This window comes from Coregonus lavaretus, assembly GCF_964263955.1.
Source record: "Coregonus lavaretus genome assembly, chromosome: 6".
Classification (NCBI taxonomy): domain Eukaryota; kingdom Metazoa; phylum Chordata; class Actinopteri; order Salmoniformes; family Salmonidae; genus Coregonus; species Coregonus lavaretus.
The window spans coordinates 64604978-64621875 of record NC_139993.1 but is presented as its reverse complement, the minus strand read 5'-3'; the positions used below and the strand labels follow the sequence as shown (position 1 = coordinate 64621875).

The 16898-nt window shown below is 44.0% G+C and overlaps 1 protein-coding gene across 1 annotated transcript in view; it reads right to left on the bottom strand.

Moving 5' to 3' along the window:
- LOC311131106 (unconventional myosin-VIIa-like) overlaps positions 1-16546 on the bottom strand; it is a gene marked incomplete at its 3' end in the record, with an annotated part of 64148 nt that extends 47602 nt beyond the window's left edge. The window contains exons 1-11 of the mRNA XM_084163919.1: positions 16504-16546; positions 16130-16231; positions 15631-15783; positions 13943-14127; positions 12688-12809; positions 12293-12435; positions 10388-10501; positions 9476-9629; positions 5901-5977; positions 4618-4737; positions 3888-4034 (exon numbers count right to left, since the gene is read on the bottom strand). Coding sequence (XP_084020045.1) covers positions 3888-4034; positions 4618-4737; positions 5901-5977; positions 9476-9629; positions 10388-10501; positions 12293-12435; positions 12688-12809; positions 13943-14127; positions 15631-15783; positions 16130-16231; positions 16504-16521 — 1335 coding nt within the window. The 5' untranslated portion in view covers positions 16522-16546. The remainder of the gene's footprint in view (positions 1-3887; positions 4035-4617; positions 4738-5900; positions 5978-9475; positions 9630-10387; positions 10502-12292; positions 12436-12687; positions 12810-13942; positions 14128-15630; positions 15784-16129; positions 16232-16503) is intronic.
- Positions 16547-16898: the final 352 nt, after the last annotated feature.

The following is a 16898-nucleotide window of genomic DNA, read 5'->3' as shown; positions in this document are numbered from 1 at the left end:
CCACCCTTTGCCTTGATGACAGCTTTGCACACTTTTGGCATTCTCTCAACCAGCTTCATGAGGTAGTCACCTGGAATGCATTTCAATTACAGTTTTTCTCAATTGCTAAAACACTAAACCCTATTGTCTGAACCAAATGCTCAGTTGCCTGAACCCACTGATTGAATCAATCACTCTTTTGGCAAAACCATAAGCACTTTTCACCTGTTTAGACATAACTTGCCAACACATTTTCATTGTGATGCACCCGTGCTGCATAATGGTGAGCACAGGTGACAAAAGTCAAACACAATTAGAGCACAGGTGTCACCACTTGAACACAACAACTCAAAATTGATCACACTTGTGGCTAATGATGTGAGGGAACATATACAGTAAGCCAGTTCAGAGACCACTGGTTTGTGAGGCCCTACAATGGATAGAAATCTGAGAGGAAGAGTTCGTGTGAGAGGAGGTCGAGGTGGTCGAGGTGGTCAGCGAAGACAAAGAACAGTAATATCTGATGAAATCAGAGCTACTGTGATTGACCATGTTCTTGTCCATGGTATGAGCATGAGGGAGGCTGGACAAAGGGTACAACCAAACATCAGTAGATTCACTGTGTCCACCATAATCCGAAGATTTAGAGAAGAGAACAGGTAATTACCTTTTTTTGACATTATAGTACAGTATGTAAATGTTGACAGCAATTACTGTATGACATACTATATACTGTACCACAGTATACTGTAAGTAAATATATGTTTCAGTACATCACTGTACCAATGTACTGTAGTATTGTAATGGAGGGTTGGTCTAACTGTTTGCAGGCCTAGTATTCCATGTATATTTTTTGTAACTCCATGTTCTCTTTTTGTAGAATTGAAAGACTGCCACATGGGGGTGGGAGGACAGGTATGTTCTCCCCACACCAAGAGACCCTAATTGTTGATATGGTCCGTGAGAACAATGCCATTAAACTGAGCGAAATTCAGCAGAAGATCATTGAGGACCATTTAAATTTTGAGGGTATCAACAGTGTCAGCCTCTCTACTGTTGTTCGTGTCCTCAAGCGCAACAGACTGCGCATGAAACAGCTATACAGAGTGCCCTTTGATCGCAACTCAGACAGAGTCAAAGAGCAAAGATTCCAGTATGTACAGGTTGGCATATATCCAGACACATTCAATGTTGATTACTCTAAGTAGTGATTTACTGTAGTGGCCTAAATCACTTTTTCCGTATCACTTACAAAACTATATCTATTTCTACAGAGGGTTTTTCAACTGGATGCAATGGAAAGACCCCATCAATACATCTACATGGATGAAGCTGGGTTTAATCTCACCAAAAGGAGAAGGAGAGGCCGTAATGTGATTGGCCATCGGGCCATTGTTGGTGTTCCTGGGCAGCGTGGTGGCAATGTCACATTATGTGCTGCCATCAGCAATCATGGGGTTGTCCACCATCATGCCAACCTGGGGCCCTACAACACTCACCAGCTCCTCATTTTCCTCAATCACATGCGAGATGCTTTGTTAGGGCAGCAGGATGAGCATCCCATCTATGTTGTTGTTTGGGACAATGTGAGTTTTCACAGAGCCCTCCAGGTTAGAGAGTGGTACAATATGAACCAAGGTTTTATCAATCTTTGCCTTCCACCGTACTCTCCTTTCCTAAACCCCATTGAGGAATTATTCTCCTCATGGCGGTGGAAGGTATATGAACGCCAACCTTACACCAGGGTAAATCTCCTGCAAGCCATGGGCCTGTGGTGACATAGGTGTGGAGGCATGCCAAGCCTGGATACGGCATGCCAGGGGTTTTTTCCCCCGTTGCCTGGCCAGACAAAATGTGGCCTGTGATGTGGATGAAGTCCTGTGGCCTGACCCAGTACGGAGACATGATGCTGTGGCTGAGTAATGCACTTATTTGTATATTTTTGTACTTTATTTACATGGCAAACGCATAAGATTTCTGTTTGTTTTTACAAGTGCTACATGTAAATGCACAAGATTTCTGTTTTGTCTTTTTGTACAAGTGCTAAATGCACAGGTTTTTTTTGTTTTGCAACATGCATTTAGCCTACAGTGAACAATAAACATTTATTTCTCCAGCTTCATGTCCTGAGCATTGTGTTTTCTATTTTTCTACGTAGTGTTTAGTGACTGTTCAGTAGTGTTTTTTATTTTGATTGACTCAGGGCACGATTTGACAACATAGTTCAGTTTTGAGCACAGATTGAACTGTTTTGAGGTGAAAGTTTGGTTTTGCAAGAAGAGTCTGAGGTTTTGTGAATGTAGCTTGAAAATTGGGTTTTGTGTTCACAGTTAAGAGAAAAGGAGAGCAGCTTTCAAGAAATGTGTCTTAGCAATCGAGAAAAACTGAAACAGGTGTGCCTTCTTAAAAGTTAATTTGTTGAATTTATTTCCTTCTTAATGGGTTTGAGCCAATCAGTTGTGTTGTGACAAGGTAGGGGAGGTATACAGAAGATAGCCCTATTTGGTAAAAGACCAAGTCCATATTATGGCAAGAACAGCTCAAATAAGCAAAGAGAAACGACAGTCCATCATTACTTTAAGACATGAAGATCAGTCAATACGAAACATTTCAAGAACTTTGAAAGTCTCTTCAAGTGCAGTCGCAAAAACCATCAAGCGCTATGATGAAACTGGCTCTCATGAGGACCGCCACAGGAATGGAAGACCCAGAGTTACTTCTGCTGCAGAGGATAAGTTCATTAGTTACCAGCCTCAGAAATTGCAGCCCAAATAAATGCTTCACAGAGTTCACAGACACATCTCAACATCAACTGTTCAGAGGAGACTGTGTGAATCAGGCCTTCATGGTCGAATTGTTGCAAAGAAACCACTACGAAAGACATCAACAAGAAGAAGAGACCTGCTTGGGCCAAGAAACACGAGCAATGGACTTTAGACCGGTGGAAATTTGTCCTTTGGTCTGGAGTCCAAATTGGAGATTTTTGGTTCCAACCGCCGTGTCTTTGTGAGACGCGGTGTGGGTGAACAGATGATCTCCGCATGTGTATTTCCCACCGTAAAGCATGGAGGAGGAGGTATTATGGTGTGGGGGTGCTTTGCTGGTGACACTGTCTGTGATTTATTTAGAATTCAAGACACACTTAACCAGCATGGCTACCACAGCATTCTATAGCGATATGCTATCCCATCTGGTTTAGGCTTGGTGGGACTATAATTTGTTTTTCAACAGGACAATGACCCAACTCACCTCCAGGCGGTGTAATAGCTATTTTACCAAGAAGGAGAGTGATGGAGGGCTGCATCAGATGACCTGGCCTCCACAATCCCCCGACCTCAACCAAATTGAGATGGTTTGGGATGAGTCGGACCGCAGAGTGAAGGAAAAGCAGCCAACAAGTGCTCAGCATATGTGGGACTTCCTTCAAGACTGTTGGAAAAGCATTCCAGGTGAAGCTGGTTGAGAGAATGCCAAGAGTGTGTAAAGCTGTCATCAAGGCAAAGGGTGGCTACTTTGAAGAACCTCAAATATAAAATATATTTTGATTTGTTTAACACTTTTTTGTTTACTACATGATTCCATATGTGTTTTTTCATAGTTTTGATGTATTCACTATTATTCTACAATGTAGAAAATAGTAAAAATAAAGAAAAACCCTTGAATGAGTAGGTGTTCTAAAACTTTTGACCGGTAGTGTATATATATTGACAAAAAAATATATGGGGGATTGGAAATGATGCAGACAATTACATTGATGGAAGCTACAATCTATCTGCAATATTAAAGCTCTCTAATTCCGGAATGTTCCGACCGGAATTTCAAGAAAACCTGGGAATCTTTGGAAAGTTAATGGAATTTTGCAACCCTTATTCCTCCATGGGAATTAACGAACTATTTTGTGATGGTACATGCCTGTTCTTGTTGAAGTTCTCGAAGCCGAAGATGTCCAGCAGACCGATAGACTGTCTGCCGTGTTCAGTGTCCTCGGGAGGAGGCTTGAACACAGCCATGTTGATCTTCCCCACCACCCAGACAAACAGTCTACCATATATGGCCTGGTGGAGGACAGAGCAGAATACAAGCAAACATTATCATACTGTATTATGATTATTATAATGCATTATCATATATTATCATACATTATCATACGTCAGCATCCTGTAGCTCAGTTGGTAGAGCATGGCGCTTGCAACGCCAGGGTTGTGGGTTTGATTCCCACGGGGGGCCAGTATGAAAAATGTATGCACTCACTAACTGTAAGAGCGTCTGCTAAATCACTAAAACATTTTTTTATCTAAAATACATTATTATATTATAGCCAAGCATCGGAGATGATAATGTTTCTATTTTTACCTCATGACTGAAAGTTCGCAAAGAGGAGTGTCTGATTTAAGCTCCAGATATATTATGGTCTTAGCAGGAGCCGATGCAGTCTCCTAGCCTGGTCCCAGATCTGTTTGTGCTGTCTTACCAACTCCTATGGTCATTCCCTAGCCTGGCCCCAGATCTGTTTGTGCTGTCTTACCAACTCCTATGGTCATTACCTAGCCTGGTCCCAGATCTGTTTGTGCTGTCTTGTCATTGTCACTCAATTTTGCAAGACAGCGCAAACAAGACAGCAAGTGGTACCAGCCTCACCTTGACAAACGCGTCTCTGCCGTCCATGGCCTGGGCTGAGGTGAGGGGTTTGGTCACACTCTCCCTGGAGGTCATGAAGGAGCGCTGGGTCAGACTCTTCTCCAGGGCCTTGGGGTCCACCTGGACCACAAACAGAGAGGGACATCACAGAGGACAGTGACAGGTTAGGGTCCACCTGGACCACAAACAGAGAGGGACATCACAGAGGACAGTGACAGGTTAGGGTCCACCTGGACCACAAACAGAGAGGGACATCACAGAGGACAGTGACAGGTTAGGGTCCACCTGGACCACAAACAGAGAGGGACATCACAGAGGACAGTGACAGGTTAGGGTCCACCTGGACCACAAACAGAGAGGGACATCACAGAGGACAGTGACAGGTTAGGGTCCACCTGGACCACAAACAGAGAGGGACATCACAGAGGACAGTGACAGGTTAGGGTCCACCTGGACCACAAACAGAGAGGGACATCACAGAGGTCAGTGACAGGTTAGGGTCCACCTGGACCACAAACAGAGAGGGACATCACAGAGGTCAGTGACAGGTTAGGGTCCACCTGGACCACAAACAGAGAGGGACATCACAGAGGACAGTGACAGGTTAGGGTCCACCTGGACCACAAACAGAGAGGGACATCACAGAGGACAGTGACAGGTTAGGGTCCACCTGGACCACAAGCAGAGAGGGACATCACAGAGGACAGTGACAGGTTAGGGTCCACCTGGACCACAAACAGAGAGGGACATCACAGAGGACAGTGACAGGTTAGGGTCCACCTGGACCACAAACAGAGAGGGACATCACAGAGGACAGTGACAGGTTAGGGTCCACCTGGACCACAAACAGAGAGGGACATCACAGAGGACAGTGACAGGTTAGGGTCCACCTGGACCACAAACAGAGAGGGACATCACAGAGGACAGTGACAGGTTAGGGTCCACCTGGACCACAAACAGAGAGGGACATCACAGAGGACAGTGACAGGTTAGGGTCCACCTGGACCACAAGCAGAGAGGGACATCACAGAGGACAGTGACAGGTTAGGGTCCACCTGGACCACAAACAGAGAGGGACATCACAGAGGACAGTGACAGGTTAGGGTCCACCTGGACCACAAACAGAGAGGGACATCACAGAGGACAGTGACAGGTTAGTCTGGAGCTAACAGATATCACACCATATTCTTGTGTACTCTTTTGTATTCTTGAGAACTGAAAGCCGGTTTTGGGGGTATGGAGACACCTAGAACGTCTGGGATTGAGGCTAGTGACAGGCTTACCTCCAGAAGTTTGCTTGCCATGTTGAAATGATTTGACGTCATGACGTCACAGCTCTCCAGATTATTCAAAATGGTGGCTGGAAGGATCAAAGGTAAGGAAGTCAGTTACAGTAGGTATTTCAATGGCCCAATGGATTTGACATGCAAAAATCCTGTATCTCAGTTGGTCGAGCATGGCGCTTGCAACGCCAGGGTTGTGGGTTCGATTCCCACGGGGGGCCAGTATGAAAAATGTGTGCACTCACTAACTGTAAGTTGCTCTGGATAAGAGCGTCTGCTAAAATGACCAAAAAATAAATAAAAAATGTATTCCTCCCCAACAGGCCCACGCCATGGCTCTATCTCAACTTGTCTTTCCGTGATTCCTCACATTCTGTTTTTCTCACCTCCTTCTCAACCTTATTATAGTAGACGGTCCAAGGAGAGATGATGGGTTAGGGTAAAGTCCCAATCCTAGGGCAGGAGAGATGGGTTAGGGTAATGTCCCAATCCTAGACCAGGATAGATGGGTTAGGGTAAAGTCCCAATCCTAGACCAGGAGAGATGATGGGTTAGGGTTAGGGTAAAGTCCCAATCCTAGACAAGGAGAGATGATGGGTTAGGGTAAAGTCCCAATCCTAGACCAGGAGAGATGATGGGTTAGGGTAAAGTCCCAATCCTAGACCAGGAGAGATGGGTTAGGGTAATGTCCCAATCCTAGACCAGGAGAGATGGGTTAGGGTAAAGTCCCAATCGGAGACCAGGAGAGATGGGTTAGGGTAAAGTCCCAATCCTAGACCAGGAGAGATGATGGGTTAGGGTAAAGTCCCAATCGGAGACCAGGAGAGATGGGTTAGGGTAAAGTCCCAATCCTAGGGCAGGAGAGATGGGTTAGGGTAAAGTCCCAATCCGAGACCAGGAGAGATGGGTTAGGGTAAAGTCCCAATCCTAGACCAGGAGAGATGATGGGTTAGGGTTAGGGTAAAGTCCCAATCCTAGACCAGGAGAGATGATGGGTTAGGGTAAAGTCCCAATCCTAGACCAGGAGAGATGGGTTAGGGTAAAGTCCCAATCCTAGACCAGGAGAGATGATGGGTTAGGGTAAAGTCCCAATCCTAGACCAGGAGAGATGATGGGTTAGGGTAAAGTCCCAATCCTAGACCAGGAGAGATGATGGGTTAGGGTAAAGTCCCAATCCTAGACCAGGAGAGATGATGGGTTAGGGTTAGGGTAAAGTCCCAATCCTAGACCAGGAGAGATTATGGGTTAGGGTAAAGTCCCAATCCTAGACCAGGAGAGATGATGGGTTAGGGTAAAGTCCCAATCCTAGACCAGGAGAGATGATGGGTTAGGGTTAAGTCCCAATCCTAGACCAGGAGAGATGATGGGTTAGGGTAAAGTCCCAATCCTAGACCAGGAGAGATTATGGGTTAGGGTAAAGTCCCAATCCTAGACCAGGAGAGAGGATGGGAGTTAGGGTTAGGGGAAGTCCCAATCCTAGGGCAGGAGATGTGGGTCAGGGTAAAGTCCCAATCCTAGTGCAGGAGATGTGGGTCAGGGTAAAGTCCCAATCCTAGGGCAGGAGAGTGGGTCAGGGTAAAGTCCCAATCCTAGGGCGGGAGATGTGGGTCAGGGTAAAGTCCCAATCCTAGGGCAGGAGATGTGGGTCAGGGTAAAGTCCCAATCCTAGGCTATAAGAGACCATGAGAGGAATCCAGGAAGGGTGAATAGAGAAAAGTCATAAAACCCTCCCTGATCCTGACCTTCAAAGATATAAACCCCACCTCCTCCCTGATCATGACCTTCAAATATATAAACCCCTCCTCCTCCCTGATCATGACCTTCAAAGATATAAACCCCACCTCCTCCCTGATCATGACCTTCAAAGATATAAACCCCTCCTCCTCCTCCCTGATCCTGACCTTCAAAGATATAAACCCCTCCTCCTCCCTGATCATGACCTTCAAAGATATAAACCCCTCCTCCTCCCTGATCATGACCTTCAAAGATATAAACCCCTCCTCCTCCCTGATCATGACCTTCAAAGATATAAACCCCTCCTCCTCCCTGATCATGACCTTCAAAGATATAAACCCCTCCTCCTCCCTGATCCTGACCTTCAAAGATATAAACCCCACCTCCTCCCTGATCATGACCTTCAAATATATAAACCCCTCCTCCTCCCTGATCATGACCTTCAAAGATATAAACCCCACCTCCTCCCTGATCATGACCTTCAAAGATATAAACCCCTCCTCCTCCTCCCTGATCCTGACCTTCAAAGATATAAACCCCTCCTCCTCCCTGATCATGACCTTCAAAGATATAAACCCCTCCTCCTCCCTGATCATGACCTTCAAAGATATAAACCCCTCCTCCTCCCTGATCATGACCTTCAAAGATATAAACCCCTCCTCCTCCTCCTCCCTGATCATGACCTTCAAATATATAAACACCTCCTCCTCCTCCCTGATCATGACCTTCAAATATATAAACCCCTCCTCCTCCCTGATCATGACCTTCAAAGATATAAACACCTCCCCCTCCTCCTCCCTGATCATGACCTTCAAAGATATAAACCCCTCCTCCTCCCTGATCATGATTTTCAAAGATATAAACCCCTCCTCCTCCCTGATCCTGACCTTCAAAGATATAAACCCCTCCTCCTCCTCCTCCCTGATCATGACCTTCAAAGATATAAACCCCTCCTCCTCCTCCCTGATCATGACCTTCAAAGATATAAACCCCTCCTCCTCCTCCCTGATCATGACCTTCAAAGATATAAACCCCTCCTCCTCCCTGATCATGACCTTCAAAGATATAAACCCCTCCTCCTCCTCCCTGATCATGACCTTCAAAGATATAAACCCCTCCTCCTCCCTGATCATGATCTTCAAAGATATAAACCCCTCCTCCTCCCTGATCCTGACCTTCAAAGATATAAACCCCTCCTCCTCCTCCTCCCTGATCATGACCTTCAAAGATATAAACCCCACCTCCTCCCTGATCATGACATTCAAAGATATAAACCCCTCCTCCTCCTCCCTGATCCTGACCTTCAAAGATATAAACCCCTCCTCCTCCCTGATCCTGACCTTCAAAGATATAAACACCTCCTCCTCCTCCCTGATCCTGACCTTCAAAGATATAAACCCCTCCTCCTCCTCCCTGATCCTGACCTTCAAAGATATAAACCCCTCCTCCTCCTCCCTGATCCTGACCTTCAAAGATATAAACCCCTCCTCCTCCTCCCTGATCCTGACCTTCAAAGATATAAACCCCTCCTCCTCCCTGATCATGACATTCAAAGATATAAACCCCTCCTCCTCCTCCCTGATCCTGACCTTCAAAGATATAAACCCCTCCTCCTCCTCCCTGATCCTGACCTTCAAAGATATAAACCCCTCCTCCTCCTCCCTGATCCTGACCTTCAAAGATATAAACCCCTCCTCCTCCTCCCTGATCATGAACTTCAAAGATATAAACCCCTCCTCCTCCTCCCTGATCCTGACCTTCAAATATATAAACCCCTCCTCCTCCTCCCTGATCATGACCTTCAAAGATATAAACCCCTCCTCCTCCTCCCTGATCCTGACCTTCAAAGTCAACGTTTCCCAGGTGGAGTAAAGCAGCCAGTAACTTGTTGATCTCCCAGGAGTCATTCTCAGAGAACATCAGGATCTTCATGGCCGAGCGGAAGTGGGCGTACTCCTTAATGTCATCACGCCCATCGCAACTGGTGCAGTTACCCTGGCAATGCAGAACAACAACAACCAGGCTCAGAACAACATGATATTGATGCATCTCGGACCTGGTCCCCATTTAGATCAATGAGCAATTATCCATTCATAACTCATACATGTGCAACACTGGTATGCATTATGGATTGAAGTTTATTCCATTCCATGAATTCCGTCCCATGTGTTGGTAGTAGTACCAATGATGTCCATAAACACAATACACATACATGTAAATATAAACTATTAGAATATACACTGAGTATACCAAACATTAAGAACTCTTTCCTAATATTGTGCTGGCCCATGTTGACTCCAATGCTTCCCCCAGTTGTGTCAAGTTGGCTGGATGTCCTTTGGGTGGTGGACCATTCTTGATACACACGGGAAACAGTTGTGCGTGAAAAACACAGCAGTTCTTGACACCAACCGGTGCGCCTGGCACCTACTACCATACCCCGTTCAAAGGCACTTCAATCTTTTGTCTTGCCCATTCACCCTCTGAATGCCACACATACACAATCCATGTCTCAATTGTCTCAAGGCTTAAAAATCCTTCTTTAACCTGTCTCCTCCCCTTCATCTACACTGATTGAAGTGGATTTAACAGGTGACATCAATAAGGGATCATAGCTTTCACCTGGATTCACCTGGTCAGTCTGTCATGGAAAATGCAGGTGTTCTTAATGTTTTGTACACTCAGTGTATATGTCTATGTGTTGTTACCATGGTGATGTAGTTGTACTATATAGATATGTGTGTGGTTGTTACCATGGTGAGGTAATTGTACTCTGAGGCGTTGCCTAGAGACAGGATCTTCTTCTGTTCAGCAGGCATGCCCATCAACATACAGTAGAATATGTGGTAGTTCCTCTCCTCAGGGGCCTGCACATACAAACACAATCACAACACACAGAACACATTTTACCTCTACGGGCCTGCACATACAAACAATACTTCCTAACCACCCATAACGATCTGTAAAACATGGGAGTGAACTTCCACTTGAGTGTAATTTTCACTTAGTCATGCATTGATGTCAATGGGAGAGTGAAAATTCTTCGTATGGTTTTTCTCAATCGCATACAAGCGAACGATGTTGTCAATTTTCGAAACAGAGTCCACAAGACACAGAGCTCTGTGGCCTTTTGCAAAACAGTAAATGGGTTTTTAAAATGTATTTGCTTTCTCAAAACATAAATACATTCATCTAAACCGTATTATAAACTATATTATAAACTACATTATACCATCGGTATCATCAAAATCCAATTCCATGTATTCAATACAAAGGCTGGTTTGCTCATTGTTTTGAAGACTTTCCATTGGTGCACAGAACCGCTATCCACAATAGAAATAAGGAAAGGTGAATACACAATGGAGAAACACAACTGATATGAATGTATAGGCCTCAACCCACACCAAAGCAAAGCTCTATAATGAACGGTCATGATGACTTTAAGGAGTAACACAAAGTTACTTATAAGTAACCCAACTTCATGCTCTAGGTTTCTGCATGTCCGCAATATTGTAAAACATTATTACAGTCCCCAATGCCTGGATATTTCCAAATATTTTACATGGTATGACACTGATGGGGTGATTTAGAATTTTGTGCAGTGGTATTCAACGATTGCCATAAACAGTGAACACAATTGCACACATTTATCTTTTGTAATTGTGTATTCACTGATGACATTTTTTATTTAAAGTTTTGCAATAGACCACCTAAGATATGCAAGTCAGGCACTAGGGCAAGAAAATGATCAGTAGTTCTGTAAACGTATTTGAGCGTTTGATCATTGCTGTTCTGCTATAGATACGTTTCAACACAGATCCATTGCTTGTACGCCATTGAGAAAAACCGGTATGTGGAAGTTCAAATTCACCCCTTTAGTTGTAACACATATTTATTCACATTCCCACAGAAACGTATGGATGTTTATGGGTGGTCCTCTGTAGCTCAATTGGTAGAGCACGACGCTTGTAACGCCAGGGTAGTGGGTTCGAACCCCGGGACCACCCATACGTAAAAATGTATGCACGCATTGACTGTAAGTGGCTTTGGATAAAAGCGTCTGCTAAATGGGATGTTATTTATTATCCACGTCTCCTACCTGTCTGCTAAATGGGATGTTATTTATTATCCACGTCTCCTACCTGTCTGCTAAATGGGATGTTATTTATTATCCACGTCTCCTACCTGTCTGCTAAATGGGATGTTATTTATTATCCACGTCTCCTACCTGTCTGCTAAATGGGATGTTATTTATTGTCCACGTCTCCTACCTGTCTGCTAAATGGGATATTATTTATTATCCACGTCTCCTACCTGTCTGCTAAATGGGATATTATTTATTGTCCACGTCTCCTACCTGTCTGCTAAATGGGATATTATTTATTATCCACGTCTCCTACCTGTCTGCTAAATGGGATATTATTTATTATCCACGTCTCCTACCTGTCTGCTAAATGGCATGTTATTTATTATCCACGTCTCCTACCTGTCTGCTAAATGGGATATTATTTATTATCCACGTCTCCTACCTGTCTGCTAAATGGCATGTTCTTTATTATCCACATCTCCTACCTGTCTGCTAAATGGGATGTTATTTATTACCCACGTCTCCTACCTGTCTGCTAAATGGGATGTTATTTATTACCCAAGTCTCCTACCTGTCTGCAGACGCGGGATTTCTCCAGCAGGTACTGCTCTATCTTAGCCCCTTCGATGGCCCCGCCCTTAGTGAAGTTAACGTCTATGTACTTCCCGAAGCGACTGGAGTTGTCGTTGCGGACGGTTTTGGCATTACCAAAGGCTGAAAGAAGAGCAGAAGTTGCAGTGTGTTTATAAGTTAGTGAAAAGGAGGAAAACAGCCTTTCATTAGGAAGGGACCACAGGTCCAGGGAGAGCAGATTGAAATCACATTCATGAATTCTTCTGGTGCAACAAGATCCCAGCCTGATGAATGCATGAATTAATGCATTAATTAATTAACGCATTCATTCATTCACCCCATCAATCAACCAATCTATCAATCAATCAATGCTCTTTAACCCCAAAGCATTACCCTCCAGTATAGGGTTGGCCTCCAGTATCTGTTGTTCTATCCAGGAGTGTTGCCCGCTCACAGCAGCTAGAAACTGCAGCATCAACTTGGTGCTCTCTGTCTTCCCTGCCCCAGACTCACCACTGAAACACACAGGGAACATAGTTTAATCTAATGTACTGTTCCCACCACTGAAACACACAGGGAACATAGTTTAATCTAATGTACTGTTCTCACCACTGAAACACACAGGGAACATAGTTTAATCTAATGTACTGTTCTCACCACTGAAACACACAGGGAACATAGTTTAATCTAATGTACTGTTCTCACCACTGAAACACACAGGGAACATAGTTTAATCTAATGTACTGTTCTCACCACTGAAACACACAGGGAACATAGTTTAATCTAATGTACTGTTCTCACCACTGAAACACACAGGGAACATAGTTTAATCTAATGTACTGTTCTCACCACTGAAACACACAGGGAACATAGTTTAATGTAATGTACTGTTCGCCACCACTGAAACACACAGGGAACATAGTTTAATCTAATGTACTATTCTCACCACTGAAACACACAGGGAACATAGTTTAATCTAATGTACTGTTCTCACCACTGAAACACACAGGGAACATAGTTTAATCTAATGTACTGTTCGCCACCACTGAAATACACAGGGAACATAGTTTAATCTAATGTACTGTTCGCCACCACTGAAACACACAGGGAACATAGTTTAATCTAATGTACTGTTCGCCACCACTGAAACACACAGGGAACATAGTTTAATCTAATGTACTGTTCGCCACCACTGAAACACACAGGGAACATTGTTTTAAGGCTATACAATCTAATGTACTCTTCTAGTTGATTTTTATTATGGTGCATGGTCCTGTTTTTCAACCCTAGTTACTGCCCACTGGGCAAAAACTTGCTGAATCAAAGTTGTTTCCACGTCCACCAAAGAAAATCAATGTGATGACGTTGAATCAATGTTGAAAACTGATTGCATTTGCAAAAAGTCCTCAAAGTTGTTTTAAGTCAGGGCACGTCCTCTTTTGTTGTTGTTGTTGTTGTTGTTGACCTAAATCCAATGACATGGTACATTTTTTGTTATTGATTTCACGTTGAATTCATGTTAGTTGACAACTCAACCAAATGTAAATCAAAACTAGACGTTGAACTGTGGGTAGGGACTAGTACGTCTATGGAGAACCCCCCCCCCCCCCCCCCCCCCCCCCCCCCCCCCCCCCCCCCCCCCCCCAACCTGATGACACAGCACTGGTCCTTCTTGTTGCGTCTCATGTTGAAGAAGCAGCTGTCTGCGATGGCGAACACGTGTGGAGGCAGCTCGCCCAGCCGGCGGTCCGTGTACAGATGCACCTGCTCTGTAGTGTAGAGGGGCAGCAGCTGGTACGGGTTCACTGCCACCAGAATGGAGCCTGTGTAGGTCTGGACACAGGACAGAGAGAGGGAGGGACGTTATCTGGCTGTCACGCACACACACACACACACACACACACACACACACACACACACACACACACACACACACAGTGGTAGTGAGACGGGTGATGTGGGCACAAGAGAGAGACGTTATCTGTCAGACTGTGGTACCACTGATGAGAAGCGTGGGTGTCCGGCAACACCAGTCGGTTAACAGTAGTAGCACATTCATCAACACTACACTATAACCTTTAGTCTCGCTTGCCTGAGACAGAGGCTATTTAACCTCCAGCCAGGACACAACACAGAGAGGGGATTGGCTGCTCAGTCAAGGAAGTGTTTCTGATTTACTTTCCAGATACAGCAGCTGATGAAACTAACTCTGAAAAAATGTGATAAAAAAAAATATATATATATATATCATTGTTATTTCCTGATTGTTGCTGGTTGAAAATACAATCTACACTGGACCTTCTAATCAGCAGGTTTGCATGGGGGCAGGAGTTTCGGCATTCCATGGTGACATCACCAGGCGGTAAATTGATTTAATAGACCAATAACAAAGAGAGTTCCAAACCTCTCTGCCAATAACAGCTAGTTTTCAGTTTTACCCTTCCCACTCAGACCACTCCCAGATAGTCCTAGCAAAAGTCTTGCTTGAGAAATAGTATTTTTTTTGTTGCTAAAAAAAACTATTTTTGCCCATTTGAATAGAAATCTATTACAGTACGGTACTTCATTGTTATGCAAGAAATGATTTGATATTGAAATAAAAACATCTGCATTGGGCCTATTACCCAGTCATACCAAAACCTAGCAGCCGTAAGGTTATAAAGTCATTGCAACGGGCTTGGTGTTCAGAAGCCGAATCGCATTTCATGTTCGTAAACGTCATAAATAAAACCAAACAATCGTCCCTCTGCTTTCTATGTTTCTATCTAGTTCTGATTCATGAAGGCAAGACAGCGGCGTTGGCAGCTTGGCAGGGCAACACTGGGACGTTCTCATTAAACACATAGAGCCTCATTGGTCTCTATGGAGACTAACACCAGTGTGATAACCTTACTACAGAGCAAAGTCTATCTATCTGTCACTGACAGAGCATTCACTTCAGTCAGAGAGGAATACAGCGTCTCCAATGAGCCTAAACCACCAATCATCATGAACAAGCTAGTTATAGATCATTTATCGTGAATGGGGTTCTATTCAACCAGGAAGATGACAGTTGAATCTTTGCATAATGTTTGATCACATATGATCAGTGGTATGTCAATAAAAATATATGTGGTTCTAGCCGGTCCTACCTTTCACACACCATTAATCTCTGCAACTTCCTTATAGGTTGTTATCAACAAAGGCATAATTTGTTTAATTTTGCACATCCCATTTCCAGCTTGGGGGCAATGACTGTTAAGAACTTAGTAAGGTGGATTATAGATACAATCATATGAACAGGGACTAAATCGTTTTTATATAGTATACTATAATATATGTATCTAGTATACTAACATAGATGATACCCTCCTTGTGTCGGACCAGGAGGTTTCTGAGGAGCCCGGCCTCGTTGAGGTCCCCCAGTCTGATCATGTCGTCCACTCCGTTAACGGACGTAGGGTGCATGGGCCGGATCCCATCCTCTTCCTTCTGGTTGATCTCATGCTCCTGCAATGATCAATAACACTATCACAACTTTATCACAATATCAGGATCAAATATTTCTTCCAGAGGCCAAAGATTTCACACAACAACAAAAAAAATTGTTTCTTTCAATTCAAATAACTACATTATTTTCTCATGAGAATTTATTTTGTGGAGCGGTTCAAGAAAAAACTGTAAATATACATTTTTTTTAAAACAGCTAAGAGGACAGGACACTTAACAATATATCAAAAAAACATTCAGGTATACAGGACAGGTACAATACCCTCCAGCGGACAGTTAGGAGGTACAGGTAGGTATTGGACAGGTATTGGACAGGTATTGGACAGGTATTGGACAGGTACCATACCTTTCCTTCATCATCGAAGAGCTGCAGCTGTCCAGTGTCGGTCAGCTTGACCTCAGCTCCGATGGGCACCCCCAGACCAGAGTCCACCCACACCCAATCACCCTGGGGGGGGGGCAATGGACATTGTCAATACTGAGAATACTGGAGTAAATACTGAGATAAAACTATGGGAATTCACCTACAGACATGCTATGAAACATAATGATTCAAATCTTTAAACTATTCCCCCCCCCCACCCCAATAATATCTGATGTTATATTCAGTCTGTGACATATTTTCTGTCAAAGACAATGTCGAAGATAGGACCTGTTATAAATCATGCAAGCAGATCTTCAACATTTAGTATGAGAGGAGTACAGTAATATGTATCTTACCTTCCTCAAAACCACCATGATTAAAAACGTCTTGTCTCCAGTCTGTAGATTTAGAGAAAAAACACAGCTGTGTAAGAGTCCATACTGTATGATGATAGTGACTGGTCTTCGTTCCAAATGGCACCCTATTCCCTACAAAGTGCACTACTTTTGACCAGAGCCCTATGAGCCCAGGTCAAAAGTAGTGCACTATACTGGGAATAGGGTGCCATTTGGGATACAGACAATATAATCGGTCCTATAAAAATGGCTGCCATTTCGGCCAGGACCACTCCCTTTACAGCAAAACAACATTGACACATTATGACACCTGATGGTCAAGCCCTTGGGATTTCTGCTCCAATAAGTTTAATTAAAGATGAGGTTTTACCATCTCATATTAAATCAAATTATTC